This window comes from Lonchura striata, chromosome 6 (genome assembly GCF_046129695.1).
Source record: "Lonchura striata isolate bLonStr1 chromosome 6, bLonStr1.mat, whole genome shotgun sequence".
In the NCBI taxonomy this organism is placed as follows: domain Eukaryota; kingdom Metazoa; phylum Chordata; class Aves; order Passeriformes; family Estrildidae; genus Lonchura; species Lonchura striata.
This window is the reverse complement of record NC_134608.1, coordinates 3114229-3135038: the sequence shown is the minus strand read 5'-3', so window position 1 is coordinate 3135038 and position 20810 is coordinate 3114229. Positions and strand designations below refer to the sequence as shown.

The 20810-nt window shown below is 47.9% G+C and overlaps 1 protein-coding gene across 2 annotated transcripts; it reads left to right on the top strand.

The window, feature by feature from the left end:
• The first annotated feature begins 16160 nt into the window (after window positions 1-16160).
• Window positions 16161-19219, top strand: BMP4 (bone morphogenetic protein 4). 2 transcript variants are annotated; one of them, XM_021538432.2, is made up of 3 exons: window positions 16161-16288; window positions 16815-17191; window positions 18153-19219. In XM_021538432.2, the coding sequence occupies exons 1-3, from the start codon at window positions 16260-16262 to the stop codon at window positions 18992-18994; spliced, it is 1248 nt and encodes a 415-aa protein (XP_021394107.1). In that variant the 5' UTR covers window positions 16161-16259; the 3' UTR covers window positions 18995-19219. The 2 variants fall into 2 exon arrangements, with proteins under 2 accessions (XP_021394107.1, XP_021394108.1); XM_021538433.2 differs by having other exon boundaries at window positions 16161-16292.
• Window positions 19220-20810: the final 1591 nt, after the last annotated feature.

Sequence of the window (20810 nt, the reverse complement as noted above, 5' to 3'; positions counted from 1 at the left end):
TAGAGAAAAGGAATTTCTCATCAGGATCAATATATCAATGTGACTTCATGGCATCCAGCCCTACAGACAATGCTTGGTCTCAGCAGTAATAATTGGGGGTTAGAGAACTTACTGATGACTATCTCCTGAATTTCTCAAATCTGTTGAAAAATATTACTCTTTTTTCAGACATTTGAGACTCTAAAAGCTGAAACACCAGCAGATGGAGACAAACCCTGTTATCAGACCAGCCTAGTTGAGCAGGACCTGTAGGATTTGCAAGTTTTCTCCAGGAAGCTGAGGTGGAAACCTGAAGGAGGAACACCTTTTATAAAATGTTGAGTGCTATTGTTGTCTGCACATGTTTAATAACATGAACTTAGGGAGAAAAGAAGTTCTCTTAAAAAAAAAATCTCTTGGTACTAAATGCTTTTTTGGCCTGAAATAAAATGTTCCATTTATTTTTGGTGGGTTACCCATACATGGGAATGTGTGCATGCATAAACCACTTCAGAAATGCAATTATGCTAACAGTTTCAAAAATTCATTTCAGATAAACAATCAGAACTTTTTAAAAAAAGTTCATACAAATATTCTTGCCTCTTTCTAATTTTGGGATTTTTTCTTTTTGTGGAAGGTAAATTGCAGCTGGGCTTGACACAATAAACCTTTAGGCTTGCTCAGTCTTAAACTGTGTTTTCTGGTGACTGGAATAGCTATTTAGAACTTTTTAATCAGATTGAATTATAATGGTTGTCCTCAAGTACAATGGCAACCCAGACCTCCACAGGTAAGGTAATTTATTGCCATTTGAAAATAAATTAAAATAATGAAGACACTGCATCATAAAAGCTTCATTAAATATAAATAGCAGAAGACATTGTGCCTCATGTTGACTAATTTTGCTTTGCAGATGAAACACGAGAAAGTCATAAGTGGATCCAGAACCATTTTGCTTCCATGAAATGGCAAAAGAAGAAGTTTCCTTGCTGTCCATATAATCTCTTCTTTGCTGGCCAGGGAGGTTGGTTTTTTCTCCCTTGTTCTTTGCATTAGAGGTGAACTGGAGGGGTTGACACAACTGGTATGAGCAGAGCTGAGATTCAAAATCCAAACCCAGCCCATACTGTGGGGCTGTGAGGTTGTTGTCTTACCTGGAGAAAAGGTTTTGAACCGAGTGCAGACACATCTTTTTATAGCATGAACCACAACAGAAAACATGTGCAGGGGCATAGAGCTCTAAAAATAATCTTTTCCTTAATTGTCTGAATAGAAATTAATTTGGTTGCCTTCAAATGCACTGCAACTGCAGATAAAACCAGCAGTAAAAATCTCAGAGAGGGCTGAAGAAAGATTTTTTCTCTTTCCTTTCTTTGGAACAAATGTACTTTTGATCATTTTGACTGGTATAAATATAGAAAAATGGGCAGAGAGGTCCTTGAGAGATGATCTATCCCTCTACCCCAAGGCAAGATTTGCCAGGTCTGAGCCATTCCTGATGACAGTAGAGTCTGTAGCTCCTTGACTAATTTATTCCAGTTCTCACCTGTCCTTCCTCTTAGGAAATGTGTCTAATGCTTGACCTATATCCTCCTTGCTGCAATTTAAACCCATTGTTTCTTGTCTTATACCCAGTGGACGTGGAGAACAATTTATTACCTTCCTATCTGCAACAACCTTTTACATAGTTGAAGGCTGTTATCATGTCTCCCCCTCAGTCTTTTCTTCTCTAGACTAAACAAACCCAATTCTTTCAATCTTTCCTCATAGGTCATGTTTTCTAGACCCCTGATCATTTTTGTTATGGAAATAAACATCCTTTAAATCAAGTTCTGTGAATCAATCTTGTGTGGAAAGGAAGGGAAACAGAGAGGTTAGAGTTAGTATTGGGAACAGGAATCTGGTGGTGAAAGAAGTGAATTTTCTGAGGTCTACAGAGAGTACAGCCTTCCATTCTTCTCTGGGTTTAGGAAGTGTATTGAACAAAATTTTCTTTCCCCAGCTTCCTTTGGAAACACTTTTACCTATTTGCTACCAGAAAGAAGATAGTATTTTATTTCCACAGGCTGTGAGGACAGTGGTCTCTGGAAAACCACAGAGCAGAGTACCAGAGAGTAATTTAAAATTGTATGATATGTTCTTCATGCAGACTTTCTAAAATCAGCTTGCCTGCAGCGATGTCAACTCTTGTTCTCCAACAAGTGATATAGGTCATCTCCAGAAAGTAGTTTAAGAGTGGATCATAACTCCAGGACATTTAATGCAATCACAGACTCAGCACAGAAGATGCTGATGAGTTTTTGGTTGTAAATTCTCCTTTATTACATGAGCTGCTCAGAGAACTTGGAAATACCAGGTCAAGTATTTCAGCTGCAAAAATCATCCAAGGCATTATCATTAGATGGGCATCCTGGGCCTTTTTGCTTTGCATCTACTGTTTTGAGGTTGAGAGAAGGTGGATCTGATGCCTCCTACAAAAGTTTCATCTATTCTGTACAGTCACTAGAAGCTGGATCTTGAACACTGAAGAATCAGGGAGTTTAGCAGATCACCAACTTAAAAACTGGGGCTGAAGAAGGATCTAGGAGAAGCTCCCTGTGTTTATCCTCCTTTCCATCCTGAAAACATCAAGGGCTAAGCTGAGGTTATTTTGGGTGTTTAACTAAACCAGGGATTAGGGAGGACTATGCTGCTGGTGCTTCTGGGCAAGCACAGCCTGCAGCAGCTTTTTGCTTGTGGTGGTTCTGATGGTTGATGCATTGACTCACAACTTCCCTGTTCCTCAGAGGTAAGTGTGAAGCTGTGGTAAATCTAGTTTCAGATCAAAGACATGGCAGCCATGTGATGCAAAGCATTGAAACAATCACTTTTCTTTCAAAAAAATTACTCTTCTGAAGGCTTTATGCTGAGTTCAGATATCACCTGTCTTCCCAGAGGCTGTATAAATAGGAAAGCCAGCAGGAGCACCAGGCTGTGTGCTTTGGCACTTGAGAGAAATGTTGTGTGCTCACATCTGATCCAGATTCCTCACTAATGGACATGGACCCATTGTTCAGCTTGCAGAACAATGAATCCATAAACAGGGGACATCATAAAATTTTAGAGAGAGCTGAAAGTCCAAGAGCATCTGAAGCTGAGTGCACTGATGCACCTGGGGGAAAAGTTCAGAAAGATATAAGAGACAGAGTGCAAGAGCCACAGAAAGACAAGTTTCAGTCCTTGTGGAGAACATGTTGACAAGGTGACAGGTTTCCTGCTAGCTAGCATGTGCTTTGTGACTGGGAACAACACTGATTTGGCCTGCCAGACATGTTACATTTTCAGGCCTTGTCTGATCAAGTTAGCTGAGAGTTCTAACACTTCAGCAGAGGTCCAAAATAAACATGGTGCAGTGAGGAAAAATGTTTTTTGCTCTGTTTACTCTCCCAGTTTACTGGGAATGTTCTTCCATTTGCTGCCTGACCCAAAGGTAAAGGCTGGCTTGTCTTCCAGAGCCAGACTCATCCTCTGAGCAAAGTGAAGTTTTGTCAGGGACAAAACTTTGGCTGAAGTGAGACAGTTTTGGTCTTGAGATGGCAGTAAGCACATCCATTCCAAAAAAAAAGAGTTTTAGTTTGATTAGATTGATCATCCTGATGGGATGGTATTGTTGTATTAGCCAAGGAAGGGTTCTAGTTTTAGATGATCTTATTTTTATGAATATCTGAGAAACCCTTCCCTCAACTAGTTGTACACGGTGTTGTAACAGAATCACTCTGAAAGCCACTAAGGACAAGTTTCCAGCATCAGATACAATACTAAAAGTTGCACTTTTGAGATGGTCTCCATGTAATTTCTCCCATATGGGCCCTAAAACCCCAGATGCTCTAAGAAGTGTTTAGGGCCCTGTAAGACACAAGGCCATCACTAATTAGCCAAGACCCCAAGCACGTGTTTAACTTTAAGCATGTGCTTTTCTTTCCCAGGAGTCCATAGAATTAAGGACTTTAAGTGAGTGGGTTTAGGGATATGCTTAAAGCTAAGCATGTGTTTAGTTGCTTTCTTGTGCTCTGGCTTTATTTGTTTTTACAGGAATAAGAGAAATGAAAGATCTTATTACAGATCAAACACAAATAAATGTCCAAGACACAGCAGGGAGGCTTTAGGTCTTGGTTTGGAGCCCAGTGAAGTCAATGGAAAAACACCCCAACACCTCAGCGGATTTTGGAGCAGAGTCCTCAGAGGATCGATGAAGAACCCACTGCAGAAACCTGTTGAATGCCTCATTTCCCTGCAAGGTTCCTTTATCTTGTATCCAGATGTTGCTAACAAGGGTTTTTATTAGCTGCTGAGAAGTACAAGGGCAGCAGTTTTTCAAGTCCTAAAATCATGCACATATAGATGAAATAAAAACAGTTTGTGCTGCAGTAGCAATTGTGGTCTGTGGAGCTGTGAGTGTATTTCAAAAGTTCTCCAGTTCTTATTATAGAATCCTAGAATGTTTTGGGTTGGAAGGGACATTAAAGACCATCTTGTTCTACCCCTCCTGCCATGGACAGGGACACTTTCCACTATCCCAGGTTGCTTCAAGCTCTGTCCAACCTGGCCTGGAACACCTCCAGGGATGGGGCAGCCACAGCTTCTCTGGGCCTCCCCACCCTCACAGGGAAGAATTTTTTACTAATCTCTAATCTGACCCTGCCTTCTGTCAGTTTAAAGCTGTTCTCCCTTGTCCTGTCACTCCATGCCCTTGTAAAAAAAAACATGTCTTGGTCCCACTGATCTCAAAGTGTTTGCTCTGTCTTTCATGCAGTGCAGTGAGGCAAGTGTTGTCACACAGTTCCTAGGGAAAATGTTGCATCTTTGTAGAGGGAGAGGTTTACACAACAGGAAGAGCAGGTTCCTTTGAATAGCATTTCTCTTTGCTGCCTTTAGATCTCTGCAGTGTGCACAGCAACACCTGACTTACTCATTTGGATTCTCCTTTTTAGGCGTGCAGGGAAATAGCCACTGCTTGAGAACAGTCTGATCTATTTTTGATGTTCGTTTCAGGATGATGCTGAAGACGTCTCTGTTTGATCAGTTGAATTTCCACCCATACAGCTGGATTTTTGTCCTTTGGTTGAGGCTGGAGCTTTGCTTACTTCTTGAGAGACTGCCCTAACCAAGGTCAGCAGAACTGCCTGAGCCACCAGCCATCACCCAGCAGGGAAAATGATCATGTGCTGTCTTGCCAGGCCTGTTATGAAGGCAGGTGTCATTAGAAGGTGTTTGTGCCTCCTCCTTCTCCTCCTCAGAAGTCATTTGGGTCACAGCAGCAGAGCCATGGGACAAGCTTTGTCCAGGCTGGGGAGCAGAGTGCCCACCTCGAGTCTCTGCAGAACGGGTAAGCAGTTAACCCTTGCTGAGCTGCTGTTGCTTCCTCTGCTGTCATTACCTGTGTTTGCCAGGTCAGACTGACACTGGTGTGCAGGGATGTGCCATGGCCACATCAGAGCACCCAGCCAGAGTCTCAGGAGGGTGGTTTGGCTGCCAGGACGTGCTGATGTCACTGCACTGCCTGTTTTTGCCTGTCTTTGCTGGGTCAAAGTGACACTGATCCACCAGCATGAGTTATGGTCACACCTTCATTTGGCTCTGTCACCCCAGGCCTTGCTGTCCCATCAACAAAAAACTTCTGGTGGCACCCACTGGGAGTAGCTCTGGGAAAGGGTCTTGTACCAACTGCTTGCACAAGGGAATTGTACTGTTCAAAGTTTAATTGAGTAAAAGAGAATAAAGTGATATTTGCAGTTTGGATGCCTACTGTGTGAGCCCCACAAAATCCTTTTGATATTTTATTCATGTTTGGTATCTTGATCTTTAACTGAGATTTTGTTGTAAGAAAAACTGCCAATATTCACCAAATTCTGGTGCAAAAATGCAACACCAAAATGTTGGACCTGCTCTTTCTCCGCCTCAAGGCTCAGAGATTGGAGTGAAAAGGATTTGAAGCATTTTTTTCCAGTAACACTAAAAAAGAGTGTGGCTGTTAAATATGCATTTTTTAATGCATTTTTGCTGAGTGCTGAGAGCTGTCCTTTTCTTTCCAGCCATTTCACAGAACTTGAAGACACAAATCAATAGGTGAATGTTTAGTACTAGTAGTTTAATTATTATTCCTACTTTTTTACTTGCTCCCTGGAAGAATTATTTCTTCTACCTAGTCCCTGTCTTCAATATTTGTAGCCCCCTGAACAGAATCTGCAATCCTTAGTAACATGAAAAAAACCAAAACCACCCATTGGCTTGAAAGGAAAATGTGAACTTCTTCAACGAGGGCAAAAATACTTCTGTTGCTTAAACACAGGTAATTAGAGTGAGGACTTTCTCCAAAGTAAACCCTGACAATCTAACAATAATCTTTGGCTTTTGCACTGCATGGAGTTTCTCTTACATTGTTAAATGCATTCCATGTTTCAGTAAATGACACCCGGCTCACCAGCAGTGAATGAGTGATTAGTTTATCATCCTCTTAGTGCAGCCATCTAGATCTTTAACTCTTTAAGCAGTGACATTTAAGTCTTGAGAACACCCAGGATCATGCCTGAGGCTTTAGACATTCTCAGTTCAAGCAAATCTTGGATATCTTGTGAAAATGAAGAGAAGAAAGTAGGTGCTTGCATTCTGGTAACACTTTAAACAAGTCAGGTAAGGTAAATTGCAAATAAACACCTTTTTTTACCTTTTAGAAAAATTCTTATTTTTATTTCTTTTATTTAGAGGATGCCAATTCCTCTCTCCTGGGACCACTTAGGTCATTAGGTGAGCAGCATAAAATTACAGGGAGAAAATCTTAACAACTTACAAAGAGACTGAAAGGTGACAAATGTACATTTCCTAAGATCCAGGGATGTGAGGTACTTTTTTTTTTTTTTTTTGGCTGGATTTACGATTCATCTCTCATGGGGCAGTAGAATGAACAGTTTTACAAAAGATTTTATTATAGCAAAAATAAAGTTATGTGAGCTGTAACATACTGTAGCAATTCTTTTGCTCTAGCAGGGACGTGTAAGTACACAAAGCTTGGGTGCAACAAAAGCCTTTGGAGAATGGAGGGCTTCTACTTTGGAAAAGATAGGTGCAGGAGGATTTTCAGACAGAAGGGAAGGACTTTGACCTGTGAGCTGCTGCTCAGCATCATGGATCTTCATCTATCATCTGATCCTGCTCAGTAACGTGAGCCAGATCACTGTGTGTGCCCTCTGCCATGGGAGACATGGAGCTGCTCACCCCACAGACACAAAGTGCTGTGGGAGCTCTGTTGCTGGGAAGAGTTTGAAATGTATGAACAGAGCATTTACACGCCTCAAGCAACAGAACAGAGCCCAGCCTTTAGTTAGTTTTTGTTTTAAAAATTCCTTTTGTACTCTCAAATCATTTTGGGTTTGAGAATTGTTTTTTTTTTTTTTTTTTCAGACTGGACTTTGAGTTTTGCTGGATTGGTGAAAGGAGATTTTGCCCAGCAGGGCAAGGGTGATCCTGTGTGGAAAGGGAAGGGGTGATGCTGGGTGAGGTAAATTCCCTGTATTCTGGAAAGGGGATTGGGAGTTACTCAGAGACACTGGAGCTGTGCACATCCTGCAAGTACAATGCTTGGGTCTCCAAAGTTCTGGTGACTCTTGCTCAGCCCCTAGGTCATAGCCATTCTCAACCCCATGAATTCATTCAGGAATCTGCTTCCAGTCCCTTTCCTCCATCAGAAAATACAATGGAAGTGACCCAGGTGTGCCATCCATGTCAAGGTACCTCCTGTGGTGGGCTCATCCTGGGCTCCTGGTGGCTTATCGGTTGGAGAACCTGTGGAAAAGGAATGGTGGCTGTTCTGGGGGCAGCCCAGAGTGGTCCCAAGAGAGGGAAAGAAATCACACAACAGATTTACAAGTCCAAACTGTCCTTGTGGCACCACTCTGAGAGAGATTCTGTCAATCCCACCTTGTTATTTTGTGCTTTGGGTCTATGGTTTGTCTCCACAATTCCTGACTCAAGTCAATACTCATGGACTCTTAGTCCTCTTTGACCTTCTAATTTTATCCTCTGCTTGTCAAACATCTGCCTTAATCCACTTCATTTTTATTCTGCAATCCCTGAAGCCCCAACACCACTGAGCTTCTCCTCAGCCTGGGCTGGGGGGGATGGGCATCAGGATTCCTGCCCCACAGAGAGTTTTGTAGGGAAACACTGATGGGAGATAAAGTGATTTGCTGAGGTCTCTGGAGACAGGACAGATGACTTTTTGGCAGCCATGGAGTAACCTCAGTGTTAGGTCTTTGTGAGGAACGTTTGTGAGCCGATGCCAGTTTTACAAATGACGTTTCACATTTGCTTTTTGCAATATTTCTTTGAACTGGGGTGTGGTGCTGCATACAATACCTGGTTGTGAGGCTTGCTGCTCTATCAGGTATGTGTACAGAGGGTGGGAAAAGGCAGCAGAGTCAGCAGGACAGAGGTGGAACAAGCAGGAATGCAGGGTGAAACCAGGGGAACAAACAGGTCCTCAGGGAAACTGTTCTTAGTTCTGCTTTCCCTGACTCAAAGAGTAACTCCAGTGTGCCCAGAGGGCTGGTATAGGGAGATACCAGCCTTATGCTAGCTCCAGATCCTGCACGAGTAGAAACTGCTGGTCCAGACCCTCCATGCTGAGACTTAGGCTCAAAAATCTACTTTTAAGCCTATTTCTCTTCATGTCTGGGTGATGCTGAGCTCCTGGAAGGTGCATCGTTCTGGGCTGTCACTGTAGACCAGTGCAGGCTTGTCATAACACCTTGGTGCCTCTGGCTCCAGTCCTGTTTTCTAGAATTGCACTTGGCCTTGCCTTGGCCCTTTGCCCAGACTGAATTTGCCTTCTTGGTTTTCACTTCTTTCCCATATCAGTTTTCTCTCCTCTTCTGTCTTCTTGCTGATCCTCTGGGCTCTGGCTCTGTAAACCCTCAGCCCAGGTGGGGCTCTGTGCAGGTGAGCACCCCCTCACTTCCAAATCCCTTCATGTGCAAGAAAGAGATACGAGATTCCTCCAGACTCATTCCTCTTTTGCCATTTCACTTTTCCCCTCTTCAAACTGACTTTTAGATATTCCTTTTCTAAAAGTCCCTCTTCTCTTTTTTTTTTTTTTTTTGCCAGTTCCTCAGTTTGATCCCTCTCTAGGCTGTTTGGTGGCTGGTATTTTAGGAAATAGAAAGGCTGGTGTGCCTGTGGGATCGGACACGCACGGAACACACGTACGACGCTGGTTTGCCCACATCGTTTGGATAAGGTATCAGAGAGGGAGAGGACAGACTGTCTTTGCATTGAAACCTGCAGGTCAAGAAATTGGCCTCCCTTCAGTTCACAGCCCTCGTGGCTGCCAGCCAGTAATGTAAAGCCCTGATGAGTATTTCTGGAAAATGCTGGAAACCCACCTCTGACTACAATGTGTTTAATCTCTCATTTCCAGGCATAGTCAGTTTTGCTTCTTCTTCCCTTCTTCCTCCTATTCTCCTTCTTTTTCTTCTCATCCTTCTTCTCCTTCTTCTTCTTCCTCCTCTTCTTCTGTCGTGGGTGACAGGTGAATCACCAGGTGTCTCTCCAGCGATGGACAGGGCAGCACCACTTTTGTTCCACGTGCTGTAAATCAGAGATCATACAGAGTCTCCATGTCCTGTTATTCCTCCAGTATTTTCCCAGGGTTTGGAGTCCCACTGAAAGGGTTTGAAAGACTTTTGTGTGTTGGGTTGGAATTTCAGGACCTATTCAGAAGTAATGTTTATTTTTTTATTTATCTCTGACAATGGTGCAAAAGGCTCTTGTTCTTCCAGAAAGGAGGCTCTGACCTGCTTTTGATTCTAATTGCCTCCTTTCCCCATGTTTTTTAATTACTCTTCACTGTTTAATATACTCTTAACCACTTGGATTAAGTAGATTCCTGATGATTCAGTCACTGCCACAGAAGCACAAAGCTGAACCTAGACCTTCTGAAGTCCAAATCAGGTCCTTCATCACTAGGACGACCTTCCTTTAGGCATCCTAGTACTTGCAGCTCTGCACCAAATCTATGGCCTTTGAAACTCCCAGGTTGCTAAAGGCATCCCTTGGGCTGCTGAGTCAGTGTCTGTACATGATGGAAACAGGGAAGAGGAAAACAAATACTTGCTTATGCAGAAAAGAGCCAAAAATGAAATCAGGTTTCACTACTGTTGACACAAACTGTGCCCCCACTCAAGCATTTTTTGGTCGTGGCTGTTTGGGAGAGAAAGTGGGCTTTGATTCTGCTTACAAGTGGTTTTTTTGCTGTCCCACAAAGAAGCAGAGCAGGTAAAAGTAAGTAAGAATGTTTCTAACTGAAAATAAACCCAGCTAACACCTCACTCATTAGCTTGTTGATCAGTAATAGAACAGAGAGCCTTGCCATGCTAGGCTGGAGTGGGTCCTGCTGAAAGGTTTCTCAGGAAAGACTGCAGCTATGTCAGGTTTGGCCTGGATATCAGGGAAAGGCTCTTCCCCCAGAGGGTGCCCCAGGGAATGGGCACAGCCCCAAGGCTGCCAGGACTCCAGGAGTATTTGGACAACATTTCCAGGCACAGGGTGGGATCGTTGGGGTATCTGTGCAGGACCAGGAGTTGGACCCAATGATCCTTGTGAGTCCCTTCCACCTCAGGATATTCCATGACAGAGGAGCAGGAGCCTTTCTGTCAGAAACCATCTTTTCAGTGTCACGTGGCTGTGGGAGCTCGTGCTCTGCTCACACACACCCTGTGTAAGTTTATTCAGTGAGCACTTTCTAAGAATGATGATTAATTGTGAGTATGAACCTTGTCACCAGGCAACTGGTACAAACGAGCCCCACCAGTTTGTTATTGCTGGAGATGGAGGCCACAGGGCATAGCCATGTTTCCCAAGAGAGACTCCTGGGCAGGATCCTCCCTCTGTGCTTTCAGGTGAGGATCACATTAAATGAACTCAAAATTCATCCATGTGCTGACATTTCCCAGAACTTGCTATAGCACCTACCAGTAAAGTTCTTTGCTATTGCTAAAAATCCAGTAGAGCTCATGTGAATTATTTCTGCAGCAGCTATCCTCCTCTGCTTATTTACACCTTGTAGTAGTGATTAAGGTCATTAAAGCTTCTGCTGGAAGCAGATCTCAAGCTGCAATTAAAGGACAAAGACAAATGTCAGCACCCTGGAGGTGCGACGTGGTTGTGTGGAATTGCAGATTTTGGCAGCAAGGGAGAGTGAAATATCAGTAACAGCAGAACTCAGACAAAGCCACATCTCAGGGCTGGAGACACACAGAGTGGTTTGTAAGGTCAGGGAGCTGCCAGCCCTGAGCTATTCTCCAAAAGCCCTCATCAGATCCAAAAGGAATCTGCTTATCTCCGGTAGCCACGCGGTTGGACAGTGCTTATTAGGAGAATGATGGTCTTTGCTAGTACCAGCCACAACTGCAGAGCAGGAGAAATGAGCTCTTCATCTTCTGGAGGTCCTCCTTGCTTCTCAAGGAATGAGGGCTTTGATGGAGTGGAGAGCAACAAAGTGCAGAAGTAAACGTGGACTAAAGGCAGCGATTCCAAAAGCTGGATGAGATCAGTGCGTGTTCTTGTAACATCCCTCGAGGAAACCCATTGATGTGGAGATGATTTTACAACAGATGTGTTTCTAACACAGCTCAGGGGAATTTTAACAACAGGCCATTAAAATGGCTCTCCCTTTATTTTATGAGTTGTGTTGCTGAAGCACTTCCCTAATCATGGAATCATAGAAACATTAAGGTTGGAAAAAACCTCCAAGGTCATTGGGTCCAACCTTTGGCCATTCACCACCTTCCCAAGCAGACCAGAGCACTGAGCTGTTTTTTGAACACCTCCAGGGATGCTGATTTCATTCCCTCCCTGGGCAGCCCATTTTGTGAAGAAATTCTTCCTGCAGTCCAGCCTGAAAGATCCAGACCTCTGAGTTTTGAGGCCCAGCATCTCTAAATGAACAATATTTAGCAGCAGAGACCTCACACCCTCACAGCAGAAGGCAGAGAGTATGAACAGCAAGGGGTAACTTTTCTAGCCTTGCTCACCCTTGGGCATCTCTGAAAAGTGACAAAGGGAATGAGTCAAGTAACAAGCAACTTAAGATTCACCCTGCGTGGGACAGCAAACCTTTTAATAGCATTCTCAAAACAATAAAAATCATCCTTCAAGACTTAAAAATAGAAAAGAGCAGACAATCCTACTGTTTCGACTGCCTTGTGTCTGATTACCAAAGACTGCCTTTTTAGAACTGCATTATTTTAATGTTCCCACACAATGTTTTTCTAGGGATTTATAAAAAAACCCAACTGTTGGAAATAAAAGAGCAGTGCTGAACCTGATTCTCCTCTTAGCTCAGGAGAGGTTCTAGACGTGGTCCTGACACCTCAGCAGAGACACTTTAATGTAAAGAAGAAATAAATTCCAAGTTGGGCCCAGTTCTGTGCTATGGGAGAAGTATGAATTTATTTCTTAAGGAGGAGGTAGAATATTCTGGTAGAACAGGCCAGCTCTGAAGCACTCAGAGAAACCATGAAAATCTCATAGTGGTTGTAAAAAATGTTCTTTTTGCCATTCAAGCAGCTGCACTTGTTTTTACCGGTTGGCTCTTTAGTGAAGAGCTACTTTTGAAAACGTAATCCCTTGGAGTTGTTTGCTCAGTTCCCTTTGTTTTAATTGACAAGCTTAGGCAGTTGAAAGGCAAGGGTAGGAGGGAATTGATCTTAGCACACTTATGGGCATCTCCTCCTGTAACTCATGTCATTAAAATGTCTCTTACGTAGCATTTACTTATTTATTTATGGTTTTAGGCTTGCTTCTGCTCAAGCACAAATCTGGTGAGGCAAGTTATTTTTGTTGTTGTTGTTGTTGTTGTTGTTCTTTCTTTTTTGTTTTTCCCAAGGCAGGTTGTTTGCAGACTGTAAAGCCCAAAAAGGTGCAGCTGCTCTAAAAATAACACAGGATCCAAGAACTGGTTTGGGAAGGTCTGAGTCCAGAGGCATCTCCTGAAATGCTGCCAGCAGAGGAGAAGTTTCCCTTGTAAACAGAGCTGGCCTAATTTCTAGAGGTGCTGAACATCGACCTGCAGTGCTTGCAGGTAGGTCCTGAGCACACAAAACCTGGAAATAGGTCAGATGTGAGTGGCTGGGATTTTATCACAAGCATGTCTGGGCAAACCCACAATTATTGGGTTGAAACAAAACTGAGCAAATAATCGCCCCTCAGCTCCTGACCCCTGTGAGCAGAGCTGGGCTCTGGGGCTCCAGGACACCTGCCAGCTCCTGGGCTTCTCAGTGCCACCAGCAGTCTGCTGTCACAACCAGGGTCTGCACGTGATGGATCACCCCTTGGTCTGGGCAGCCTTCGCAGGGTGACGTCCCCAACGCCCCAAAGCTTTGCTTCCAGAAGAGACCAATGGTTTTGCCACCCGGGTGCAGAGATTCCCAGGTTTCTCACAGAAGACAGAGAGGAAAAAAAACTGGCAGCAGATCCCTTAGTCAGACTGGGACTGGGTCACAGGCAAGCCCACCATCGATCCCCCATCACCCGTGTGAGGTGTGAGGAGGGGAGCTGAGCCTTGCGTTGAGTGCAGACACGACATTCTCTGGTTTTGATGTGCTGGATCTTTAATGTTGCATCTACCACTGAATTAAGCAGTGTTTGCTTTTCAAACCTTCCACATTTGTATTTTTAGCTCTGTTTTGGCATCGCTTTTTTGGTTGGAATATATAACACACTGGGTTGTTTAGTGTGCCTGGACCGAGTTCAGCTGATGTGTAACTCCACGGGCTGGAGCAGAAGCTCCGTTCAAGGTGAATTATGCTCTATGGGGCCAAGGAAATACAGCTTCTGTAGAAAGGCAGCCCAGCTCCTTCAGTAAACGCTACACTATTTCCATCCATGGTTATTCCTTTGTGGTTTGGGTTATGTATTTACATTTTACGGAATAAATACTACAGCTTTCCCCATGACTAACACTTCTTAGTAACCAGGGAGCTACTCAAATACGCTCTTGCCTCCTACGAGACCCCAAACCACACTGCTCTGCCCTGGCTCTCTGGCTCAGCTGGCCACCTCCTCGCACAGGGGCACGGTTAACCAGCGTTACATAAGCAATTTTTGGGATCTCAGCTTAAGGGGATGGCTGAGGAGAGCAGGCGCTGGATGCCGTGCGACCGAATTCCTCCAGGACAAACATTTCCAGCAAGGCCATTCTCTGATCCTTACAAAACCTGAGTGAGGTCTTCAGACAAAGACAGGAACATATCCCACTAAGAGGGAGCTGGTTGCTTTCCCCAGTCCAGAGGTCTGTTTTAGGAACAGCTCTATACAGGCCCTCATGTAAACTTTGTTTATAGACTGGAGTATTTTCAATGAAAATGTTATTTAACTTAAAAAAAGTTGCACAGCAGCTACTCCCAAAATTGTTTTTCCTTGTTAAGAATAACACACAGTGTGATACATTTGAAATGGTGATAGCAATATTTCACAAATTTTGATGGATTCATAGTCCAAATACCTTGCTAACAGATGTTTCTTTTAAACCCGGAGTGGTATAGGAATAACTCAGAGATATTACAGTGTCAGCACTGCCTTTTATCTGTGCGTGTCCTTTCGGTGACATCCCTGGGCTTTTCTAATGCATGGGTCAGGTCTGAGCTTAAAAAAAAAAAAAAGTGAAATATGAAAAGAAGGCGTCTGTGATGGTGTGTGAGCTCTGGGGCAGCGCTGGGAGGACACCAAGGCGCTGGTGTGGGTTTGCTGCACTCAGGCACAGCAGCCCCGTGGTTTGTGGCCACAGTCATCGTTTCTGAGCTGGTTTTTGGTTGTGGTTAATTGATGAGCTTAGGAGTTCCCATGGCCACTCCATGACCACATCTTTTAGTCTCATAAATTAACTGTGTTCTCACTGTGGGTGACAGTTTGCCCAACACAAAGGGATGCCCTAGCAGGGCAAAGGGACAGGTTTTAATGCCCTGGTGGAGCTGCCTTGATTTACCATGAGGTTGCTCAGTCTACTGTGTCTCCAAAGGATGGTGCATCTGTCACACTTCCTTCAGAGGGTTTTTCCCCAGAGTTGCCTTCTCCACGTCGTGTTCATACATCACCCCCAGTAGGTCAGAGAATCACAGAATATCCTGAGCTGGAAGGGATCCACAAGGATGACAGAGTCCAAATCCTGGCCCTGCACAGGACAGCCCCAAGAATCCTACCCTGTGCCTGAATGTGTTGTGTCCAGTTAATGTATGCTAATGGTAAACCAGTTTGTCCCAAATCCCCTCCTGGGAGCAGCCTCAAGCCTTGGGAAGTCTGGTTCTTATTCTCAGCCCAAAGCTGGTCCAGAGCAATTCTGGGGTTGAACTGTGGGGCAGGGAGCATCCTTCCTCCCGGAGACTCCTGTCCGTATCTCTCTGGGGCCGCCAGCTGTGGCCGTACACGGCCCGTGCGGGCCGGGAAGGCGCCTGCTGCACACCCCGGTGGGGGTCCGGGAACCCGGCCTGGAAGGGAGGGGGCTTTTCAGGCAGCCAGGGAGAAGGATGAGAAAATCTGGAGGACGAGAGGGAATCCAGGGCAGGCACTGGGGATAACCCCCGGTGCTGGCAACGAGCTCCCAGCCGCCGGGACGGGACCCTCGGGGCTGGCGGGTGGCGGGAGCACAGGAGAAACCCGCGCTCTGCCGCCGTGCCTCTCCCCGCGCAGCTGCTTCTGGTTCCCAAGCTCTCCCTCCCTTCTCGTCGGGGAACGGCCGACCAGAGTTTCCCGAGTTTCCCGTCCCGAGTCTCCCTTCCCAGCCCGGTCCCACGGGGAGCACCGCGGACCCCGCTCCCCGCCGTGCCCCGACCTCCCCGGGGACCCCGCCCCGGCCGTGCGGGGCCAGGGCGGGGCGGGAGGGTCCCCGGGGATGCACCTGAGCGGCGCGGGGGATCCCGGGGCACCGCTGCGGCCGCGCCCCGCGGCTCCGAGCGCGGCCGCCCCGCCGGGGGTCCCCGCGCTCCCCCCGCTCCCCGGGCGCGGGCGGCGGAGCGGGCAGGGCCGTCCCCCGCGGGGCCGGGCCGGGCCGGGGGCGGGCCGGGGGCGGCGGGCCGGGCCGGGCCGGGCCGGGCTGGCGGCGAGCGCGGCTCCACGTGACTGCGGGGCCGGCAGAAAACCGGGGCCGGCGGCGGCGGCGGCCGCACTGCGCCGGGCGGCGATCGCGGGAGGCGCTCGGCAGCCGCTGCCCCGGGGCTTTCGGCGCGCTGGGTCCGGGCTGGCTCTCCAGAATCATGGACTGTGCTGATATGCCTTGCTTGCTGTCAGTGAGTACAGCCCTCTTCTTCCTCCGCCTCGCTCCTCGCTTTTTGTTTTCATCGCGGGGCTTTCTTTTTTTTTTTTTTTTCATTTTTTTTTTTATTTATTTTTTTTTTTAGGAAAAACTTTTTGTTGTTCTTATACCGGTGTCCCCTCCCGGGGTCCGGCGGCGGGATTCGAACCGGCGGCTGCAGGGCGCGCCGAGCCGCGCGCCCCTTCCTTCCCCGCCGGGCGCCGCCGCCGCTCCCGTCCCGTCCCGGCGGGGCAGCGGGGCCGGGATGCGCCGGGATCCCGCCTGCCCGAGGGGGCTGCGGGGCTGCGGACAGCCCGGGCACGGCGGCCGGTCCCTGCCCGCCGGGGCGCGCCGGCTGCCGCTCGAATGGGGGCTGCTCCCCGTGTCCTTTTGCCATTTATTATTACTATTATTACTACTATTATTATTATTTTTAAGTTTATTCGGAAGAGGAGGGGGGTTTCGCTTCTCATCCTGACTTTCCTTCTTGTTTGTTGTCGTGTTTTTTACACCCCAGAGACACCATGATTCCTGGTAACCGAATGCTGATGGTCATCCTACTATGCCAAGTCCTTCTAGGAGGTACTAACCATGCTAGCCTAATCCCTGAGACCGGCAGGAAGAAAGTGGCAGAGCTTCAGGGACAAGCCGGATCCGGACGCCGCTCTGCCCAAAGCCATGAACTCTTGCGGGGTTTCGAAACAACTCTGCTGCAGATGTTTGGGCTCCGAAGGCGGCCTCAGCCCAGCAAGTCAGCCGTCATTCCTAGTTACATGCTGGATCTCTATCGACTCCAGTCCGGAGAAGAGGAGGAGAGCCTCCAGGAAATTAGCCTGCAGTACCCTGAGCGATCGACCAGCCGGGCAAACACCGTGAGGAGTTTCCACCATGAAGGTCAGTGATGGGAGGCGGTAAATTCCCAGCCCCGGTAGCGATCGGGATTTCCTTGCCTTTGGAAGCTCACAAATGCCTATAGAAGCAGGACGTGCCCGGCCCTAAATTTATGGGAGGAAAACCACCCCCCCCCCCCCCCCAGCCTGCCGTGTGTGGGTGACAGGCGTGCTGCTCGCTACTTTTTCCAGCATCCTGTGCTTAACCCGAGCTTGACCATATTTTGAAGTGCTTTTGCTTCTGTTGACAACAGTGAGTTTCCTTCGGTGCCTCTGCCTCGGGGTCACTGCCTGGGCTCGCGTGGATTTAATGGCTCTGGATCGGATGCGGGAGTAAAGCGAGGGCGGGATCTCGCCCCTGGAGTGTTTCTTTTGAACTATCAAAGCAATTGCTGCCTGCTTTTACTCTTAAGAAAAAAAAAAAATAAAAAAAAAATCCCCCCAAACCCCGACTCGAATTTAATACTTACAGCTGTGTGTTTATAAGGTTTATTCAATAGACCCTTGTAATCTGATCCAAATGTTTCCTAGCGGATGTTTCTTTTCCAAAGTAAATCTGAATTATTAATCCAGCCGCATCATTACTGCGTTGGAATTTGCTTCTCTTTCTCCCCCTGCCCCCCGTAACAAGGCACCTCTGTGCTCCGTGGCGCCGCATCTCGCCGGGGAGATGATTTTGGAGAGACTGGGGGAGGAAAAGCTAAAGGGAAAAAGTCTCCCTGAACGGGGAGGCGAGATGGGAAGGGGTGGAGTGCTCGAGGCGCGGCCGAGGCAGCGGAGCCGGGGCAGGAGCCGCTCCCGGTGCGGCCGGGAGGGATGCGCGGGGGAGCGGAGCGGAGCCGGTGGCTGCCGGGCAGGTGAAGCGCGGCTGTGAGCTGCGGCTGTGCCGGGGCCGTGTGCCCCGAGGCTGACGTGCTCTTGTTTGCTTGTCTTACCTCTTTCCCCCCATCCCTGCTCTCCTCTAGAGCACCTGGAGACCGTCCCGGGTCCCAGCGAGGCTCCCCGGATCCGCTTCGTCTTCAACCTCAGCAGCGTGCCGGAAAACGAGGTGATCTCCTCGGCGGAGCTGCGGCTGTACCGGGAGCAGGTGGAGGAGCCGAGCGCGGCGTGGGAGAGGGGCTTCCACCGGATAAACATTTACGAAGTGATGAAGCCGCTGTCGGAGCGCGCCCAGGCCATTACGCGCCTGCTGGACACGCGGCTGGTGCACCACAACGTGACGCGCTGGGAGACCTTTGATGTGAGCCCGGCCGTGATCCGGTGGACCAAGGACAAGCAGCCGAACCACGGGCTGGTGATCGAGGTCACCCACCTCCACCACGCACAGACTCATCAGGGCAAACACGTCAGGATTAGCCGATCTTTACCTCAAGGGCGTGGGGACTGGGCGCAGCTCAGGCCGCTCCTGGTCACTTTTGGGCACGACGGGCGAGGCCACGCTCTGACCCGCCGAGCCCGCCGGAGCCCCAAGCACCAGCGTTCCCGCAAGAACAAAAAAAACTGCCGCCGCCATGCCCTCTATGTGGATTTCAGCGACGTGGGCTGGAACGACTGGATCGTGGCACCCCCGGGCTACCAGGCGTTTTACTGCCACGGGGACTGCCCCTTCCCTCTGGCTGACCACCTCAACTCCACGAACCACGCCATCGTGCAGACGCTGGTGAACTCCGTGAACTCCAGCATTCCCAAGGCCTGCTGCGTGCCCACGGAGCTCAGCGCCATCTCCATGCTCTACCTGGATGAGTATGACAAGGTGGTCCTGAAAAACTACCAGGAGATGGTGGTGGAGGGGTGCGGGTGCCGCTGACCCCCTTCCCCGCCGCCCTCTCCTCCCCTTCTCTCTCCCTCCCGTCCCACCCCAGAACTGCTTGCTATAGCTGGACTCTTCTCTAAACTAAACGTTCACCTTGACCTTATTTATGACTTTATGTGCAAATGTTTTTGACAATAATGATCATATATTTTGACAAAATATATTTATAACTACATATTAAAAGAAAAAAATAAAATGAGTCATTATTTTAAAGGTAAATGCATTTTGTGTCTCGCCTCTCAGGGTGCTGCTGAGGCTGTGCTGGCTGGGAGTGCAGCCGGGAGTTTATTTTGTCTCCTTATCTTCTTACCCCTCTCCCTCCTTCTCCACTCCTTTTCCCCCCACCCTCTTTTCACTTAAAGGCTTTGCAAATTTTAGTCTTTCTATTTTTCGCCGAGGTACCGCGGATCTCCTGGTGCTGGGGCTGCGCCACGTGGGAGATGAGGGTCCCTGGAGATTTAAGAGCCGCTGGGAATAGAGCCGACCTTGCTAACCTGGCCCAAGCCTTTCCAAAGCAACCCACCAAAAATGCATTTGAAAAGAAGGTGAAGATTTACCTGAGGGCTTTATGCTAAACCCGCTGGGTTTTATACCCTTCCTCTGACTTCAGGATTCCCCAGGTTTTAAAACTATTAACATTTTCTCCCCCTCCTCCCCTCCCCACTGGAGATTGGGAAGCTTCAAAGGTTTCCACAGGTCCTTTGAAGATCAAATCACTCCATTACAATGCCAAAAAAAAAAAAAAAAAGAAAAAAGAAAAAAAAGATATCTGGAGCAGTTAAATATGTGTTAGCTAATAGCTACCTGTGCTGTGTCCTTTCTAAATTGCTTCCGAGCAGGAAGGTGATTGGAGGCGAGCAGGTACGGTTGGAGGTATCCAGAGCCTTGAAAACCCTGCCTCAAATGCATTGGAGGGGCTGTGTTTGCCTTGGAAAATAGGGAGCTGTGCCTGGGATGGGTGGTGTGGGACCATCGTGGGAGCTGGGGAAGGGACAGCAGGGTAAAGGGTGCATGATGCTTTCTTTTCCTATTTTTTTTTTTTTCCTTTCTTCTTTTCCTTTAATGATTGAAGCTTTCCAACCCTCCGAAAGGGGCAGCTTAGTTGAAACCAATAAAAACTGGAGCGGAAAGCTTGCCAAAAGCTTTGGCTCCCTGAAGAGTGCAGGTGGAGAGAGGAGATGGGAGCTGCGGGTGGGGGGAGGAGAGCGTGGCCCTGTGGTTCTCTTGGAAAGAAAAATTCCCCAGCCCTCGACCTCCCCTGTGCCACCGAGGCTTTCCCACCGCTCCATCCCAGCGCTGTTCAGGCCACAGGGTCCCATCTGGGGGTCCTCCCAGGCTCCCAGCACCCCAAGGAGGAGCGATGGGTGTTGGGTCTCCGGGGCCCCCTCGGCCCCGAGCTGACACTCTCATTCCTGCCTTTAGAAGGGAAATGTGTGGCCTGGGGCATCGGCGACCTGCTGCCTCCCCTTTGATGCCTGCATATCAGACATAGCCATGCCAAAGAAAGAATTTCATTTTGAAGTGGCATCAGCTAAAGGCGAGCGCCTTTCAGCTGCCTGACAGGGCAATTACACACATCTCCCTCGATAACCCCGGCTGCTGCGGGGTCGGCTGGGAAAAGGGGTCCCCGGGCCCCCAGGCAGCCCTGGATGTGGGGCAGCCACTGTGGGAGGGCACATTTGGGAGAAAAAAAAAAATTAAAGAAAATCGCTGTGACTTTACTAAAAAGAGGCTTCTCCCAGGTTCGCTCCCCTGTCGGTCGGTGCATCCCGGAGGAGGCTGTGAGGGTGTTGTGGAGCTGGGCAGCATC